General features: G+C 38.7%; 1 protein-coding gene across 1 annotated transcript in view; it reads left to right on the top strand.

Annotated features, from left to right (window-relative positions):
• LOC126259688 (cholinesterase 1-like) overlaps positions 1–18,674 on the top strand; it is a 186,940-nt gene that overhangs the window by 23,975 nt on the left and 144,291 nt on the right. Inside the window, exon 2 of the mRNA XM_049956647.1 lies at positions 7,694–7,831. Coding sequence (XP_049812604.1) covers positions 7,694–7,831 — 138 coding nt within the window. The remainder of the gene's footprint in view (positions 1–7,693; positions 7,832–18,674) is intronic.

Raw genomic sequence — 18,674 nt, forward strand, 5'->3', positions numbered from 1 at the left:
TTTGTTGCAGGTCATGGTTGACGTTTCACATGTGGCTGAACACTTTCTGTTTCCTTAAATAACGTAACTATCTGGTGAATGGACCGGACACTTGGATGATGTCGTCCAGGATACCGAGCAGCATACATAGCACATGCCCATTGGGCATTTTGATCACAATAGCTATACATCAACACGACATTGACCTTTTCTGCAATTGGTAAATGGTCCATTTTAACACGGGTAATGCATCATGAACCAAATACCACCTGCACTGGCAGAATGTTACGTGATACCACGTACTTATACATTTGTGACTATTACAGTGCCATCTATCACAAAGCGAAAAAAGTGGTCCAACTGAAACATTGATATTTCTTTAAGTACTGCATGAATATGTAATAAAAATGGGGGTTCCTATTTAAAAAAATGAAGTTGATATCCGTTTGACCTATGGCAGCACCATCTAGTGGGCCAACCATAGCACCATCTGGTTTCCCCCTTGAAGATAGACGAGTTTCGTTGTTTGTAGTTTTTTTGTTTGATGCTTATTTCGTGAGATATTTGGCCTGGTCACTATCAATGGACCACCCTGTATAGTGGTTTGCATAGTATGATCTAGATATAGATCTAGAAGCTGAGTTTTTAACTGTTTCAGAATATTCCTTTTTTATGTGAAATTCTGTGGGGCAACCATTGCATGCCCCATCTGTTTCATTTCCCCCTGATTACAATGCTGAACCTATTACATTAAATGCATTACTCACACCTCAGAAGTGAAGTTAGAGCACTTGTGATAAGTCAACTCATATGTTTAGAGTGCACTCTTCTTCTGTAAACATGATGAACTGGAACAAACATCCTCCATCGACAAAACTGTTCAGAGCAACATACTAAGGCATGCTGAAAAGTAATACCTCTGAATGTTTTATGTGAAAACTCTTAAAGATTTTTAATTAAGAAACTTTATTAACATTCTAAATCTTTAGTCTTCATGTGTACATGTTTATTTCTCAACATAGTCACCCTGGCGACAAACGCATTCCTCCCAATGATAGACCAATTTGTTGATACTGTCACTGTAGAATGTTTGACCCTGTTGACAAAGCCACAACCTCACCTCTGCTCACACTGCTTTGTCACTATCAAAGTTATTTAAGTTTTGGAAACGAATGAAAATTGGATGACTCCAGGTTGAGACTGTATGTAGAATGGATGACTGATGACAAGGTGTTGGATTGTTGCAGATGTCACAGTGTTTGTGAGGGGTCTGGCATTGTCATGCCAAAGGCGAGGGCACTCGATTTGTTGGACAAACTCACTCAGTTATCTGAGGGTCTCGCATTCACTTTTTGTCACACACCGACATAATTGAATTAGACACTGTCATGTTACACACTACAGTTCGGAGCCCTCTAGCAGCAGAGGGTTGCAACTTGAGTCAGCAAAGGGAGAAAGTTGACCAAGTAATATCCATTACTTGTAATACCCCAATTGATACTGAGAACAGAATACAAGAAATTGGAGACATTACTTTTTAGCATGCACGTTGTAGACTACTCAAAAAGGAGATACACCCTAAGACCCGTTAACGCTTATGTCTGATACCTATTGATACTGCTCCTCCAGTTCTGGAGATACAGTTGCCCAGCTGTACTTCAGACATACCATCTATTGGGGCCTCCCACTTATAGAAATTTCTGTTGGGGGGAAGGGCACGTAATTGACTATCTGAAAACTTACCTCTTCCTTCCTACTTCCAAGTATATAGCTTTGGAAACCTACTATTGTTTGGTTACATTTACCTGACTAATTCAGTTTATGAAATTGTTCAATGAAGTTGTCAAAATGTTTCTATTTGTTGCCAATAGAGTGTATACCTGAACTGTGGGTGTGAATGCAATTTCCGAGAAAGAAACCTGTCATGTTTTCCTAAATTTGAGTTTACATTCATGTCTTTCTCATTAATATGAGGAACACAACAGATGCTGTCAGACAGTAGATTTCCTGATTTCCTAATAATCATCAGTGTTTCCATATTATAAAGATATTCACTTCTTTAGTGTATTTTGAAACCTTGCTGGTTTATTCTAAGCATGCAAACAGAAAACTGGCACAAAAAAGAATGGATACATCTACGTCTATATTATGCATGCCCTCTTATGGTACGTGGCAAATAGTACTTTGTATACCATTGTCAATTCCCCTCTTTCCAGACATGAAGGTGCATGGAAAGATGAACTCAGATCTTTCTAATTTTGCCTCCATGACCTTTTTGTAAGATATGTATAGGAGGAAGCATTATGCTGTCTGATTCTTTCTGGAATGTCCTCAGCATTTTAACAATAAATTCACCATGGTACATGTAACATCTCTTGTAACATCTGGCACTATACTCGGAGGGCACTCAATGAACCCATGAGGAAAAAAGCTGAGCTTCATTGGATTAATTTCTTCTATCTGTTCTACCTTGTAAGGACTCCAGATTAAGAAGCAATAGGCGAGTATTGGTTGAATGACGATTTTCAAGGTACTTCTTTTTTGTGGATGAAGAAGTTATGACTTAAGTCACTGCAGGTTACTATGGTTCACACATCTAAATGGATTTTGGTACATGCACTGTGTGTGAAGATGAGATTAGAGTTTAACATTTGCTCTAGCGCTATTCCTGTAATACGAAGGATCATCTAAATCAACTCATTTACATGACTGAGAAACTATATTCAGAGTTATATATTCCTGACGTTGTATCAGTGTGTGGACAGCCTGCAATAGTGCAGATTTTGAAGACACCTTCAAATGCCAAGACCAATAGTAATGCATTACTGGATTTAGATAACACTAATTTGCCAAGGCAAAGCATAATCCTGGTGTGGATTTGAACTACTGTCCTACCAAGTTCACATCCAATATCATACCACTATGTCACCTTGCTTGATTTATGTTGTTTCTGTGAAAGTTGTAGACAACCTTTTGCCCTCTGTGTTTTGCACAAGGTAATATTAGAATTTCAGAAAGCTTGTTCTAGTCACTACTGTTAAAAAAGTTTTTTTTTTTTTTAATTGGCTGAAACTACAAGTGTGGGTCTGTCTTTCTTCTATCATCCAACACAAGTTTTTGGGTTGTATTGCCAAGCATGTTCTTCCATTTTTCCAGAGCCCAAAATGATCCTCTCCCACAAGATCAACTTCTAAATACACTCCTGGAAATGGAAAAAAGAACACATTGACACCGGTGTGTCAGACCCACCATACTTGCTCCGGACACTGCGAGAGGGCTGTACAAGCAATGATCACACGCACGGGACAGCGGACACACCAGGAACTGCGGTGTTGGCCGTCGAATGGCGCTAGCTGCGCAGCATTTGTGCACCGCCGCCGTCAGTGTCAGCCAGTTTGCCGTGGCATACGGAGCTCCATCGCAGTCTTTAACACTGGTAGCATGCCGCGACAGCGTGGACGTGAACCGTATGTGCAGTTGACGGACTTTGAGCGAGGGCGTATAGTGGGCATGCGGGAGGCCGGGTGGACGTACCGCCGAATTGCTCAACACGTGGGGCGTGAGGTCTCCACAGTACATCGATGTTGTCGCCAGTGGTCGGCGGAAGGTGCACGTGCCCGTCGACCTGGGACCGGACCGCAGCGACGCACGGATGCACGCCAAGACCGTAGGATCCTACGCAGTGCCGTAGGGGACCGCACCGCCACTTCCCAGCAAATTAGGGACACTGTTGCTCCTGGGGTATCGGCGAGGACCATTCGCAACTGTCTCCATGAAGCTGGGCTACGGTCCCGCACACCGTTAGGCCGTCTTCCGCTCACGCCCCAACATCGTGCAGCCCGCCTCCAGTGGTGTCGCGACAGGCGTGAATGGAGGGACGAATGGAGACGTGTCGTCTTCAGCGATGAGAGTCACTTCTGCCTTGGTGCCAATGATGGTCGTATGCGTGTTTGGCGCCGTGCAGGTGAGCGCCACAATCAGGACTGCATACGACCGAGGCACACAGGGCCAACACCCGGCATCATGGTGTGGGGAGCGATCTCCTACACTGGCCGTACACCACTGGTGATCGTCGAGGGGACACTGAATAGTGCACGGTACATCCAAACCGTCATCGAACCCATCGTTCTACCATTCCTAGACCGGCAAGGGAACTTGCTGTTCCAACAGGACAATGCACGTCCGCATGTATCCCGTGCCACCCAACGTGCTCTAGAAGGTGTAAGTCAACTACCCTGGCCAGCAAGATCTCCGGATCTGTCCCCCATTGAGCATGTTTGGGACTGGATGAAGCGTCGTCTCACGCGATCTGCACGTCCAGCACGAACGCTGGTCCAACTGAGGCGCCAGGTGGAAATGGCATGGCAAGCCGTTCCACAGGACTACATCCAGCATCTCTACGATCGTCTCCATGGGAGAATAGCAGCCTGCATTGCTGCGAAAGGTGGATATACACTGTACTAGTGCCGACATTGTGCGTGCTCTGTTGCCTGTGTCTATGTGCCTGTGGTTCTGTCAGTGTGATCATGTGATGTATCTGACCCCAGGAATGTGTCACTAAAGTTTCCCCTTCCTGGGACAATGAATTCACGGTGTTCTTATTTCAATTTCCAGGAGTGTAATTTGTGCTATAGTGTAAGTCATGTACAGATTGCTGTCCTAGTGGATGTACCCCAGAAAATACTGATGCTGTGCAAGCAACAGTGATAAGGAGTCCATATCATTTGGTTCAAAAGCATTGGAGCTCAGATATTGGAACATGCTAAGAATACTCTGTGGCCTTCAATGTCATCCTTACAAGCTTCAGATTGTTCAAGAACTAAAACCTAATAAGTCTGTATTACTCATATAATTTTGTGGAAACCTGTTGGTTAATATCAATAAGGTGCTAACTTCATTGAAAATTTTTATGTGTCAGCTGAAGCCTATTTACACCCAAGTGGATACATGAAGAGTTTGCCTGCATAGCTGAAAAGGTAATGTAGATTGCTGGCTTGTAGAGGACCTGGAATTTTTTTATAGTACTACCAAAGATTTTTCCATGGTGGGAGGACTGTTAAGGGGTGCACTCAGCCTTGTGATGCCAATTGAGTAGCTACTTGAATGAGAAGTAGCAGCTCATACATCTGGTATATAGGCAAAATGGCCAGGAGGGCAGTGTGCTGATCACATGTCCCTTCGTACTTCATTCACATGACACCTCACAGCAGAAGGTGACATGGCTGCTAATTGTCATCCCTTAGTCTTCAAGGCCTGGACGAGGACCTCGGATACCTAACTAAGCACAACATATATTACTGGGCACAAACAGATCCTGCTGCACTTCAATAGTGTCTGTGACAGTGCTAAGCAACAGCAGTGATCAGCAACACAGCATGTCGTGGGATGGTAGGTCTTTAGATCTTTGAAGATGAAGGAGGCTCTGCTCTCATTGTGATGTCTCAACATTATGTCAACATTGTGAAGTGATATGACATGGAATGAGCATGTGAGAACTGTGGTAGGGAAGGCAAATGGCCGACTTCAGTTTATTGGGAGAATTTTAGTAAAGTGTGGTTCATCTGTAAAGGAGACTGCATATAGGACACTGGTACGAACTACTCTTGAGTACTGCTCAAGTGTTTGGGATCTGCACCAGGTTGGATTGAAAGAAGACATTGAGGCAATTCACAGGCAAGCCGCTAGATTTATTATCAGTAGGTTTGATCAGCATGTAGGTGTTACCAGTATACTTCGGGAGCACGAGTGGGAATCCTTGGAAGGAAGAAGACATTCATTTTGAAGAAGACTACTGAGAAAGTTTAGAGAAATGGCATTTGAAGTTGACTGCAGAATGATGCTACTGTCACCAACATTTCACGTAGGGAACACAAAGACAAGATATGAGGAATTAGGGCCTCATACAGAGGCATATAGACACTTGTTTTTTCCTCACTCTATCTGTGAGTGGAACAGAAAAGGAAACAACTATTTGTAAAGAGTACCCTCTGCCACACGCCGTATGGTGGCTTGCAGAGTATGTATGCAGATGTAGATGTATCCCATTTTGTCTACTTCATTTGTTGTATTTTTCATTTACTCTCCAAGGCTGTTGGTGTGACAATTTTCAGCACCAAGAACATAAATATTTCTTTTATAAATTGAAACTTGTTTTCCTCACAGCAATATAAAGGTAACTGAAGTGCCAAATAGACTGGTATAGGAATTCATATTCAAATACAGAGATTTATAAACAGGCAGAATACAGTGCTGCAGTTGCAATGCCTATATAAGGCAACAAGTGTCTGGCACAGTTGTTAGATCAGTTATTGCTGAATACTGCTGCGGCCAGAAAAAAATCCTGCAAGAATGGGACCAATGACATCTGAAGAGAATTATTCAGTCTGACAGAAATGCAACCCTTTCACAAATTGCTACAGATTTCAATGCTGGGCCATCAACGGGTGCCAATGTGCGAACCATTCAACTAAACATCAATGAAATGAGCTTTCGGAGCTGAAGACCTACTTGTGTACCCTTGATGACTGCACAACACAAAGCTTAATGCCTTGCCTGGGCCTGTCAACACTGACATTGGACTGTTGATGACTGGAAACATGTTGCCCAGTCGGACGAGTCTCGCTTCAAATTGTATCAAGCGGATGGATGTGTACAGGTATGGAGACAACCTGAAGAATCCATGAACGCTGCATGTCAGCAAGGGACTGTTCCAAGCTGGTGGAGGCTTTGTAATGGTGTGGGGTGTGTGCAATTGGAGGGATATGTGACCCCTGATACATCTAGATATGACTCTGGCAGGTGACATGTACATAAGCATCCTGTCCGATCATCTGCATTCATTTGTATCCATTGTGCATTACAACGATCTTGGGCTATTCCAGCAGGACAATGCAACACACCACACCCAAAATTGCTACAGAGTGGCTCCAGGAACGCTCTCCCGAGTTTAAACACCTCGGCTGGCCACCAAACTGTCCAGATGTGAACATTATTGAGCATATGTGGGGTGCCTTGCAATATGCTTTTCAGAAGAGATCTCCACCCCTCTCATACTCTAACGGATTTATGGACAGCCCTGCAGGATTCATGGTGTCAGTTCCCTCCAGCACTACTTCAGACATTAGTCGAGACCATGCCATGTCGTGTTGCAGCACTTCTGTGTATTCACGGGGGCCCTACACAATATTAGGCAGGTGTACCAGTTTCTTTGGCTCCTCAGTGTAGATTGTGGCAAGAAACATGTGCTTCAATTTATATTTTTTGCCGAATTTTTCCTCCAGTGTCAGCATTATTTCATTCATCAAAGCCAACTCTCCATATTCTGTAGTATTCCTTTCCCCTGTTTGAGTTAGTAACTGCCCAATGCTCCCTTTGAAACTCTCAATGATGTCTGCTTGTTTTGACATATCCAGCATCCAATTCCATAATTTCCTACACTTTTTAAAGTTACATAAAGAAATGTGAAATACTGTTCCACTATCTGTATTTACTAGATGTAAATATGGTTGTAATTTACAGTGATGCTGGTAATTATTTTATGTGTAACCATATAATCTACCTTGTACCAGTGCTCAGCGCAAACTTCTATTGTAACAGAGGAAGAAAGGACTAGGCATTATTGCCTACAAATGTAGTAATTGCCAGAGAGGCAATTCCTGAATTCCTTTGAAATCGGTTACTGTAAATTAATGATAATTTTACTTTTACATTTCAGAGTGAAAATACTGTAACAGTGCCAGTAGGCAGTGGGTCAGTAGTGGGACTTAATGTGACTTCGATTGCAGGAAAGCAATATTACAGCTTTAGGAGAATACCTTATGCTGTACCCCCAGTTGGGAGTCTCAGATTCCAGGTGGGTTACTTTATTTGCAGGAATGTTAATTTTTGTTATTGTTGTACAGCTTGTTGTGCAGCCTAATTTTTGTTTAACATGTTAAGAATGCTTGTATATCTTTGTTTCACTATAGACATAATAAAATTACAAAACACACTAGCTAGAGACAATTGGGACAGTGTCTGCCACTTAAAAGGCACAAATAATAAATGGAATGAATTCTATTAATTTCTCTTGAGGCATTTTAAATTTTGTTGACCAAATAAAACAAAAACAATTTTCAGTTATTGTGGAAAAGGAGTAAAGTTGAAACTACCATCTAAATTAGTCAATTATTTACATTTTTCTGCTACTAGTCACATTCAGTTATTTTATTCCAAAACATTGCAACACATTTCAAGCATGTTTTGCTTATCATCAGGTGTTTATGCATACAAATGTTACTTAAAGATAAAATGTCTTAGTCTGACTTAACATAGAACTGTTTTGTTTACTGCCGCTGCAGTGGCTACTGGAGTACAGCTCCATACCAGCAGAAGACAACATTAGACAACATTTTCTGGCACAGCCGCCACTCCCAAATATACCAGAAGCCACTCCAGCAGCAGAACAAGTGAACAGAACAGTTGTAGTTAAATTTAGACTAAGACTTTTGTCTTTAAGTAACATCGGTATGCATAAACAACTGACAATGAGTGAAACATGGTTGAAACATATTTCAGTGTCTTAAATTAAACATATAATAAATATATGTGACAGGTAGCAGAAAAATATAGATAATTATTCCACACAGTCACAGTTCCAGCAATGTTGGTAAAGCTTAGTGCCTTTTTCAATAAAAACAATCTCCTCACAGAAACCCAACATAGATTTTGAAAATATTATAATACCATGACAGATCTAGATAATTATTTCACATAGTCACAGTTCCAGCAATGCTAGTAAAGCTTAGTGCCTTTTTCAATAAAAACAATCTCCTCACAGAAACCCAACGTAGATTTTGAAAATCTACATCATAGATGTCACCCGCATGGTAGAGACGCATCTATTGCCAACCAAGCGATTCAACATGTGCAGTTACTCTGCCCAGAGGTTCAACTGCCAAGGCCACCCAGGTGATGGATGTGCCACCTTCGTGAAGCAGAGGATTTGCCAATGAACAGTTGAGATGCCAAACTCAGTTGAGATGCCAAACTTGGTATGGTCGAGGCTGCCTGGTTCAGATTATAGGTGGCACTAAGAAAACTTCAGCATACAGGACCTTTACGAATTGGTAGGCATCAGGCAGTGGTTTGTAGTAGCTGAGGATCTGAATTCCAAACATGGGAACTGAGTGAGTCTTCAGGTTTTCGCGGCGCAATGACTGCTCCATTAAGTATCGGGAATGCAGCCGCATGTATTCTGCTTCTTCTTCTAATATTTCGGCTGTATACCTTTCAGCCATCTTCAGAGAGAGCCGTACGACTGACGCTCCAGCGCTCGCTCCATCCTTTTAAACTCGCGGACCGTGCCACTGCGCATGCGGCCACAGATAAACAAGGCGCCAGTGATGTTGATGGATCGAATGCACAGTCACAGACGTAACTCATGCATATTGTACGTCTTTGCCGCCAATCAACATCACTGGCGCCTTGTTTATCTGTGGCCGCATGCGCAGTGGCGCGGTCCGCGAGTTTAAAAGGATGGAGCGAGCGCTGGAGCGTCAGTCGTACGGCTCTCTCTGAAGATGGCTGAAAGGTATACAGCCGAAATATTAGAAGAAGAAGCAGAATACATGCGGCTGCATTCCCGATACTTAATGGAGCATGGGAACTGAGGTTTGTATTCTACCCCTCCCTTTCTTATTGTTGCTGCAGCCCATAATGATGAAATCTTTTCACAAGATTCGAGAGGAGTAAGATTTACAATAAACTTTTTACTTATCTTTTCTCGCACAGTTGGCTCCAGTTCTTCATGTCTAGGGGTCTGATTGCTGAAGCTGAAATCCTCACATTTTAGGTTCTCACGGATTGATTGATCTACACAATTCTGAAGAATGTCTGTGCAGAACTTTTTGTTTTATGGTGATTTATTGCATGACATTTTACTATGTTACATTGTCTTTTGAATTATCACATTAATAAAGTCGAAATTACATTGTTCATCCAAACTACAAAAATACATCTGACCACATCAGGGACATGCTTACTACTCTTCGCTCTGTGGTAATAACAATATTCCAAAGGGTTTACAGTTTTTCTTGACAAATTAATTTCTATTAGTTTAGATTATTGCTTTATAAATGAAACCAGAAATAATAAAAAAAATAAACAGTAAATATTTTGTAATTTCAAAACAATTTTAACTATACATTCAGAGCTAGTACATATTGATTGTAACAACAAAAATAAAGTAGTTCTTTTTCATAAATTTTAGCTTGAAATATAACATATTGTGTATAAAATTATATGAAACTTTTCAGAAAAGCAGCTGAGATAATACTGACCTGTCCAAAATTCGAAAAATATTTCTGGTATCGACTACTACTGTTGAGGAAAAGTAATGCTAGAGGAGGATGTTCCTTTACAGTATCCCCCTCACAAAATATGGAAACAAAGTGTTTACAATATTCTGTGACCTACTATAAGGTTTGACAAACGGTGTACAAAATGATGCCAAAAGAGAGAATACAGATGTATGGAAGTATCTGATACACAACATATTACAGAAAACATAAGAAAAATATTTACTCTACAGTTCGTAATATATACATATCTGAGGATATTCAGACTTTCAGATCTGTGGAACATACTGTCACAAGACAAGTGATACAAGTTATCAGAATTACAAATTGTAAGTTTACATTTATAAATTAACTCCTTCAAAATCATCAAAAGAGAAGAAAAAAAATTCAGAGCCTAAGTGTATGACAAGTGAGCCGACTCGAAAAACTCACAACGATGGCTACAGACCAGAACGATACACTCAGTCATGAGTAGGAATATAGCACAAAATCAATCAGCCACATAAACCATAGTTTGTAAGGATATGTTGACTCATGAAAGGAGAAAATAATGAAAAAATATTAGGGCCTAAGCTTACGATGTGGGGACTGACCCATGAACCCAAACCACACTGGGTACACACCAGCAGAAATGTTTTGACACAACAAAATGCATAAAGTTCATAATCATATATCAGTAAGTCCAATCATGTGTAAAGAGTAATTATAGGAAGCATCTATCCTCAATAGTTGCCCTCTCTCCCTGAGTACACACATACAGTCGTGATGACCAGGGCAAGGGGTACCCTAAACAGAATTAAGCATGAGTTTGCCCACAACTCAAGTACCAATGAGATACAATAATGCAGTACTTAGGATAAATACAGGTAATCAGTCTCATAAATAGCATTAAATAGTCACATAATCGAGTAGCCTAAGGACCAAAATCGGTGTGTGAAATCAGAAATGTATACAGCTTGTTATACTGCCTGTACTTGTAAATGTCTTCCAAATCATTATTTAAAGTTACATAATGTATTGGGAAGTTAATCCCCCTACTTGAAAAAACATACATTTGTGTGGAATAAAGCAATCCATGGCAGTCACGACTTTTCTAAAGAAATAGTTTCATGGATTCCTCATATAGAATAATTTCTTGGCTAACAATTTACAAATTTCAGTCACAACGCTGATGTAGTCGACAGATGCTTGAGTACATTACGCAGCACCTATGATCTCTTGTAAGTCAACTGGACTGGCAAGGCTGCAGCCATATAGGAGTGTGGGAATGGATCCACCCTCATCTTCCAGTTTCCTTCCTAGATTTCTCATCGCACACTCCAACAGATAGGTTACTTCCTGTCTAGCATTCACGTAAAATCCTGCAACATTGTTTTGTGTGTTAAATATGCTTTTCAATACCTCCCTCACATCACATGATATACACTCTGCCTATTTATATTGAAAAAAAAAAACAAATATACAGGGCTTACTTCAGAATGGATTAAAAAGAGTTCACATATGAAACTTCAATAAACAGAGCTAAATGCAATGAAAAAATGAACTAATAAGGTGATATACAAAGCCATACTAAGATACTATTCCTAATTTTTTTGTACATATGAATAAAATTAGTCTTCATTCAGTTTACCAGAATACCCAAGACTTTACCCAAAAGAGTTCATGACAGATTTAATTATTCTCTGCAAAGTACATAGGAATAATAATAATAATAACGATAATAATATTTAGCACTAATATATTCTAAGATAAGAATATTTATTACTAGATATTTAATGGCATTGTCCCATTTCAAAATTGTAAAAGGATCCACTCATTTAGTCTCTTGGCATACATGTATCAAATTCTAAAGCACAAATCTATTACAAAACAGAATTATATAGTTGTATGAACTTGCAAATATAGTGTGGCATAGATTTGAACTCTGTCAATAGATAAGGCAGAACTTTAGAAATCACATTATCTTACATACTACATTCCTGACAAACAAAAAAGAATTGTGTTGTTGTATGAACCTGCAAACATTGTGTATATTTTCTTCTAGACTAGGGATCACTATGCATCCATGTTTGAAGGTTATGTCTTCTATACTAAAAGTTAGCAGTACTTGAGATTTTAATAATTTGCTTTGCTTAGCAGTAGATCCTCTATATTTACATGTACAATGGACATTTCCACAAAATTCCTATTTTACTTGATCTTGTCTCTAAATTGTTCAGATATATCACCAATCAGGCTATCTGTATCAATCAGACAGTTACCTTCCCACTGGTCAATCTTAATCGTAATGTAAGGACACCCTAAATCTGACTCATCTTCTCTGTTCTCAGACACCTCATGCAAAATATCACTTTCAATTTCATCAAATGATTCATCTACACTGTCTTCACTGGGTTTCATCAGCTTAACAGGTATCATAGCGTTACTTTGGTTACTCATGTTGTCAGGTAAAGATTGAACACAATGAATAGAATCCATGGCACAACTAACATCACTTGTTACAGAAGGAACACAAAACACTTTACTGTCAAAACTACACTTCCTGCTTAGATCCTCTTTCACTGCATTCCACCATATGTGATACAAATTCTGACTAATGACAGCTCACTTATTCCAGAATGCACATTTATCTATGATGTCATCAATCTGGTCCCAAACAGGCTTCAAAAATTTTTCACCTTTATTCTCCAGACTCACAGATACCTCACCTTTACTGTTTGGATCTTTACTCTGCATGAAATTAATGAAAAGCTGCTTTGCCTGGATTGGTATTCCACGACTCTCACTTACAACTTTGCATACATCTCTTAGCTTACCTGTATTTTCAACATCATTTACAAACAACTCTGAAACTTTGTTATTCTTATACTCCACAAACACCTGATACTCATCATCATCATATTCCTCCAAAATTACTTCATCAACAACATCACTAACATTAAAAGTCTCATATCCATCAAAGTCACTTACGTCACCTACATTTATTTGCAATAAGCCACCAGTCTCAGACTTGTCAGCCTCAGTTATTTCACAGCTCTCATTCACATCTACGTCAAAAATACCACCTACTTCAGATCCAATACAGTCATCACCTGATTTACGTAAGTCAATAACACTGTTTTCCAACCAAGAGAAGAAGTCATTAGTACATACTATATCAAAATTTCACTACTCTCACATTCTTGATTGTGATTAGCACCTGCATCACTACACTTATACAGAGTATCCCAAAACTTTTGATCAAAACATAAATGAGAAATCTGATATTTCTTCTGTTCAGTTTCAGATACATGTGCCATATCAATAACTCTGTTATTATTGTCTAATTGAAGTGACTAATTACCATTTCCCAAGTAGTTACTTCTATGATTGTTTCTTTTATTAAAATGCCCATGGTTATCCCCATTATTCCTATCCTGCAGATGTTCAAAATTTCTCTCTCTATTGCCACTTTGATCCTGATAGAAGTTACCATCATCTCTGTGTCTGTAATTACTCACATTGTGATTTCTATCACTCTGATTATTATGGTATATACTTCTTTCTACTGCCATATCCAGCCTGTCAACATATCATAAAAATTGTTCAAGATGATCATTTCATCAAATGGTTTGTCAAGGTTTGCTAATTTCTTAAGTCGCTTCTTAGAAAGCTCTTTCAAAGTGCCATCCCTATTCCTATAATGAGGACCATTCAGAAATTCAGTTTTGATTCCCCCCTGTTCAGTTTCCACCCAAAATTAATTTAAAAAACTTTTCTTGAAACTTTGATATGTTTCCCACTGACTTAAATTTCAATTTATCCATGACAGAGCTTTACCTCCAAGACATGTTTTACCAAATTTAATTTTTTGATTGTCATTCATGCCTGACACAAAACTACCTCTACAGTGGTGTAGGAAATCTGCTGGATGTAAATTTTCTGATGGAAAACTTTTGATACGAGTGTTCGACCACACAATACCTTTGTTTGCACACAGACTTTGGTTCAGACAAATTTCCTGAACTGCTGAAATTTTTTCATCTAAAACAGTTACATTAGTTTACATATTGTTTTCGACATTTAAAATTTTTTGGTTTAAACTAATGATATTTTGCTCCATTTTTTCCACTATGGCCTTCTGTTCAACTCTGACACCATCAACATTCTTTGATTGTTTTGCTGACTCAGCTACAAACTCATTTTACAAAACAATAAATTTATTTTTGAAAACATCAACTTTTTCATTCACACTTTTTAACCCCTCTGACAACCCATTTTTTAGTTCTGAAATGTGATTACTAAGTTGGTCCATCTGATCTTGTACTTTGCCTAATTTTCTATTGTTATCTGTCTTCATTTCCTCTATTTTTGCCAAAAATAACTGCAAAATATGAGTTTTTAATGTTTCTTTACTGACTACGATTTCACTCAGCTCAAACATGTCCTGACTGGATTCTACAGCTTTCATTTCTACCTCACTCCTACCCGCATCCCTATTCATCTTGTTAACAAGCAACTGAGCCCACAAATATTTTGTACTTATCCTTCTTTTTCGATGTCCCTGGTTGTAGTTGTAAAGTCTTCTTTCATTCGATCTGGTCCGTCATTATTGGTAGTGCATCGTCACTGTTGGTATGATTTGCTTTGGTGGACAATCTTAATTTTTTTTGCTTCATGTGATCAGAAATTTATTCATACATAAGTTGTAAATGAGATAAATCACTTTCTTTTCTGCAACATGTGACATTCGCCTGCTTTATTTCTTCATTGATAGTCCTTGGTGTCGATGTACTGTGTTGTCTTACTGGCTGAAAAATAGGGGGGCTGGAAGTTCAACACTGACTCCTTTAAATTATGTAGCTAACAGTTGCACAGTTGTGTTTCATAATTTTTTACTTTCACTGTTCAAACCCCCCCCCCCCTCCTCCCTCCCTCCCCAATAACACACAGTTATATGGCCAGTTAACTATTGGCAAATTTTGATAAGCCTCATTAATAGTTTGCAGGCATACGTCGGCATAGTTTACTGTTGAATATCTATGAGCAACAATAGAAACCTAACCACAGTTCACAGTTCTTGCAGAATAATATGGTACATATTGAACAGACATTGTCATTGTTTTAACACACACTCTTACACCTATTTCACAGTTAAGTTGATGCATTGTTGTTGACCTAACCAGCACAGGTTTCTTGTCAGAAAACCGGATGTCGACTGACTTTACAGAATTTATATTTGTTTATGAGTCAACAATAGAATTTAAGTTACGAAACAATTACTGATTTCACCCTATAACAAAAATATTAACTAGGAATAGTCGAAATAAATTAGAAAATTAATTACATACATAAAACTAAGCACAAAATTAGATCTGGTGGTATATTCTTTAAGACTGAGGGCCAACCTTTCTCTTTTATGGAAATGCAGATTATACTCACGTATGTTAATGGTAATTAGTCAGAAATGAAAAAGTGAGTTTTAAGGAGGCAGATGGCAAAACAAGAGGGGAAGGAAAAATATCCCAGCTTGCTTCATCACAAAAAGACAAAACTTCACTATTAGTCACTTAATCCTGGATGACACCTGCACTTGTAATCTACCCTTCCCTTTCTTATTGATGCTACAGTCAATGATGGTGGAGTCTTTTCAGCAGATTTGAGAGGAATAAGATTTACAATAAACTATTTACTTATCTTTCCTTACACAGTTGGCTCCAGTTCTTCATGTCTAGGAGTCTGATCCTTGAAGCCAAAATGCTCAAATTTTAGGTTTGTAATCTTACCCTCCCACACATCACTATTAAAATTCTCTGTCTTTGCACAAATTTTGAAAGCTTCAAGAGGCATAAGATATACTTATCTTCATTATCTTGTTGTTGGCTCCAAGTCTTGCCTAGGGGTACATTCTTGAGGCTGTAATTTTATAATGTTGTGGGTTCTTGTTGAACTGAACAACTGCTGAAGATTTGGCTGTTGTTATGAATAGCTTTTTATTTTATCCCAGTCTTCTGAATCACACCGACTTTTACAATTTTCACTTCCATCACACCACAAATTACATTTTTGTTGAAAAACTTAGAAAAACGTCCATCTGAGGCATGCCAACCATTACCTACATTCTGCCAAACTCACCATATTCCAAAGAGTTCACAAAGCAAAAGAGTTCAAAAACTTTCTTTACCAAAGAAGAATCTTTGCTAAAATATATCATTATTTTGTAAATCAATCCAGAAATAAATTTAATAATCAGCATTAGATTGTGCAATTAATAATACAAATTTTAAGTGTGTCAGAAATTTCGTAATTTCAAATATTTTTAAAAGAAGAGTAATTTTAACCACACATACAGAGTAAAACATATTCAATTCTTTTTATACATTTTAGCCTGAAATATAATACATCGTATACAAAACCATATGAAGTTCATTCAGTTAAACAGCTGAGAATGTTCACCTATACAAGAATCGTTAGTATAAATGGTATTGGTTATTTCTAGAAAAAAAAAAAGGTAATGTTAGAGGAGGGTGACCCATTATAGGTTCTCGTGGTTCAATTGATCTAAATAATTTTGAAGAATGTCTTTGCAGAATTTTTTGTTCAAACGATGATTAACAAAACCAAAATTACATTGCTCATTCAAACTACAAAAATACGTCTGGTCACATCAGAGGCATGCTTACTACTCCTTTACTCTGTGGTAATAACAGTATTCCAAAGGGTTTACAATTTTTCTTGACAAATGAATTTATATTAGTTTAGATTATTATTTTATAAATGAATCCAGAAATAAACAAAATAAACAGTATTAGTTTGCATAATTATTAATAGAAATTTTAAGTGTGTGAAATATTTTGTAATTTCAAATATTTCTATAATAATAATAATAATAATAAATTACCTGTATGTTCAGAGCTAGTACATATCAATTGAAACAATGAAAAGAAAGTAATTTCTTTTCATAAATTTTGCTTGAATATAACATATTGTGTATAAAATTATATGAAACTTTTCAGAATAGAAGCTGAGATAATACTGACCTGTCCAAAATTTGAAAAATATTTCTGGTACTGATTACTACTGTTGAGGATGTCCCTTTACAGGTTGTAATATCGAAAACTGCAGCAGGTTAAGATTGAGATGCTTTGTCGAGGGCAATCCCTCCCTAGGGATAATCGCTTCCAAGGAGCCTACTCACATCACGTACCATGCCCCATACAGGCCATATGTCCTTGATATATTTTTGTGCAATGCCTGCCATGGAGGTCTGCAGCAACATTCCACTATAAGCTGGATTCAGACCACAGCCGAGTTGTCCTGGAATGTGCCAATGTTGAAGAACAAACCGGAGTATGACAAAAACAACTTATGTCACTAACTGGAAACATTATAAAGCCCTGGTAGGACACCATCTGGAAGACATACCACAAATGGAAAAGTGAGAGAGAGGTGGACTGAACCTGGTGCTAGGGATCTGGAGCCTGATATGTGGAATCTGATAGTCACTAAGAGGTGCATGAAGCTGGATTGGCAGCAATATCATGATCCTGCTGATCACTGTCTGGTTAGGCAGCTGAAAGCCCAGTGAAGCAAAGACTACAGGAGCACAGAGCACTTTGTTGGGAAGAATGACTCAGAAACACAAAAAGAGACATGAACCCAGTATGGAGGATCACGGAAAAGCTGAAGGCCATTCACAGGTAGACAGGCCACGCTGAGGAGAAAATGGAACAGTTTACAAAGAAGGTGAAAAAGCAAAAGTACTGGTGACATTGCTATTAGTCACAGTTCCAACCTCACATCATTGTGGATCATGATTGGCTCACTTGGGGCAACAGAGGCCAGAGACAGAGTGTACAGTGGTTTCTGATCATCTTGTGTGTCCTTACAACAAATGACTTGGGAACAATAAACCCTCAATCCTGATAACATCCATGTCCCACACCTCTTACGACAATCACATACCTCGTCACAATATACAAACGGTGCATGTTCTTAAAGTAACTGTTAAACCATATGGGTCCCAGAATGTTTTGGATGGTCCTGCAGTTTTTGTAGGTGTAGTCCTGAACTTTACCTTTATGAGAGATAATGCTGCTTCACATAGTTGTGGTTGGATTACCATGGCTATTGTCCATTGTGGTTCTATTGAAAGCACTGAAAGTCTGGACAGTTGTAACTGACATGGTGTTATTACTTATCACACATTTCATATTAGTGAAGCGTATAATAGGAATATTGGTACATCTTATTTTAGTTTTAGTATGCCTCTTCCCAATTGACTAGATAACTGCTCAAATTACAACCCTACAGGATAATCCCAATAAGAATCCCATGCTTCCCAAAGCTATTGAGCCATTTCACTCCTTTGCCTTCTAG

Source organism: Schistocerca nitens, chromosome 5 (genome assembly GCF_023898315.1).
Source record: "Schistocerca nitens isolate TAMUIC-IGC-003100 chromosome 5, iqSchNite1.1, whole genome shotgun sequence".
NCBI classification, from domain to species: domain Eukaryota; kingdom Metazoa; phylum Arthropoda; class Insecta; order Orthoptera; family Acrididae; genus Schistocerca; species Schistocerca nitens.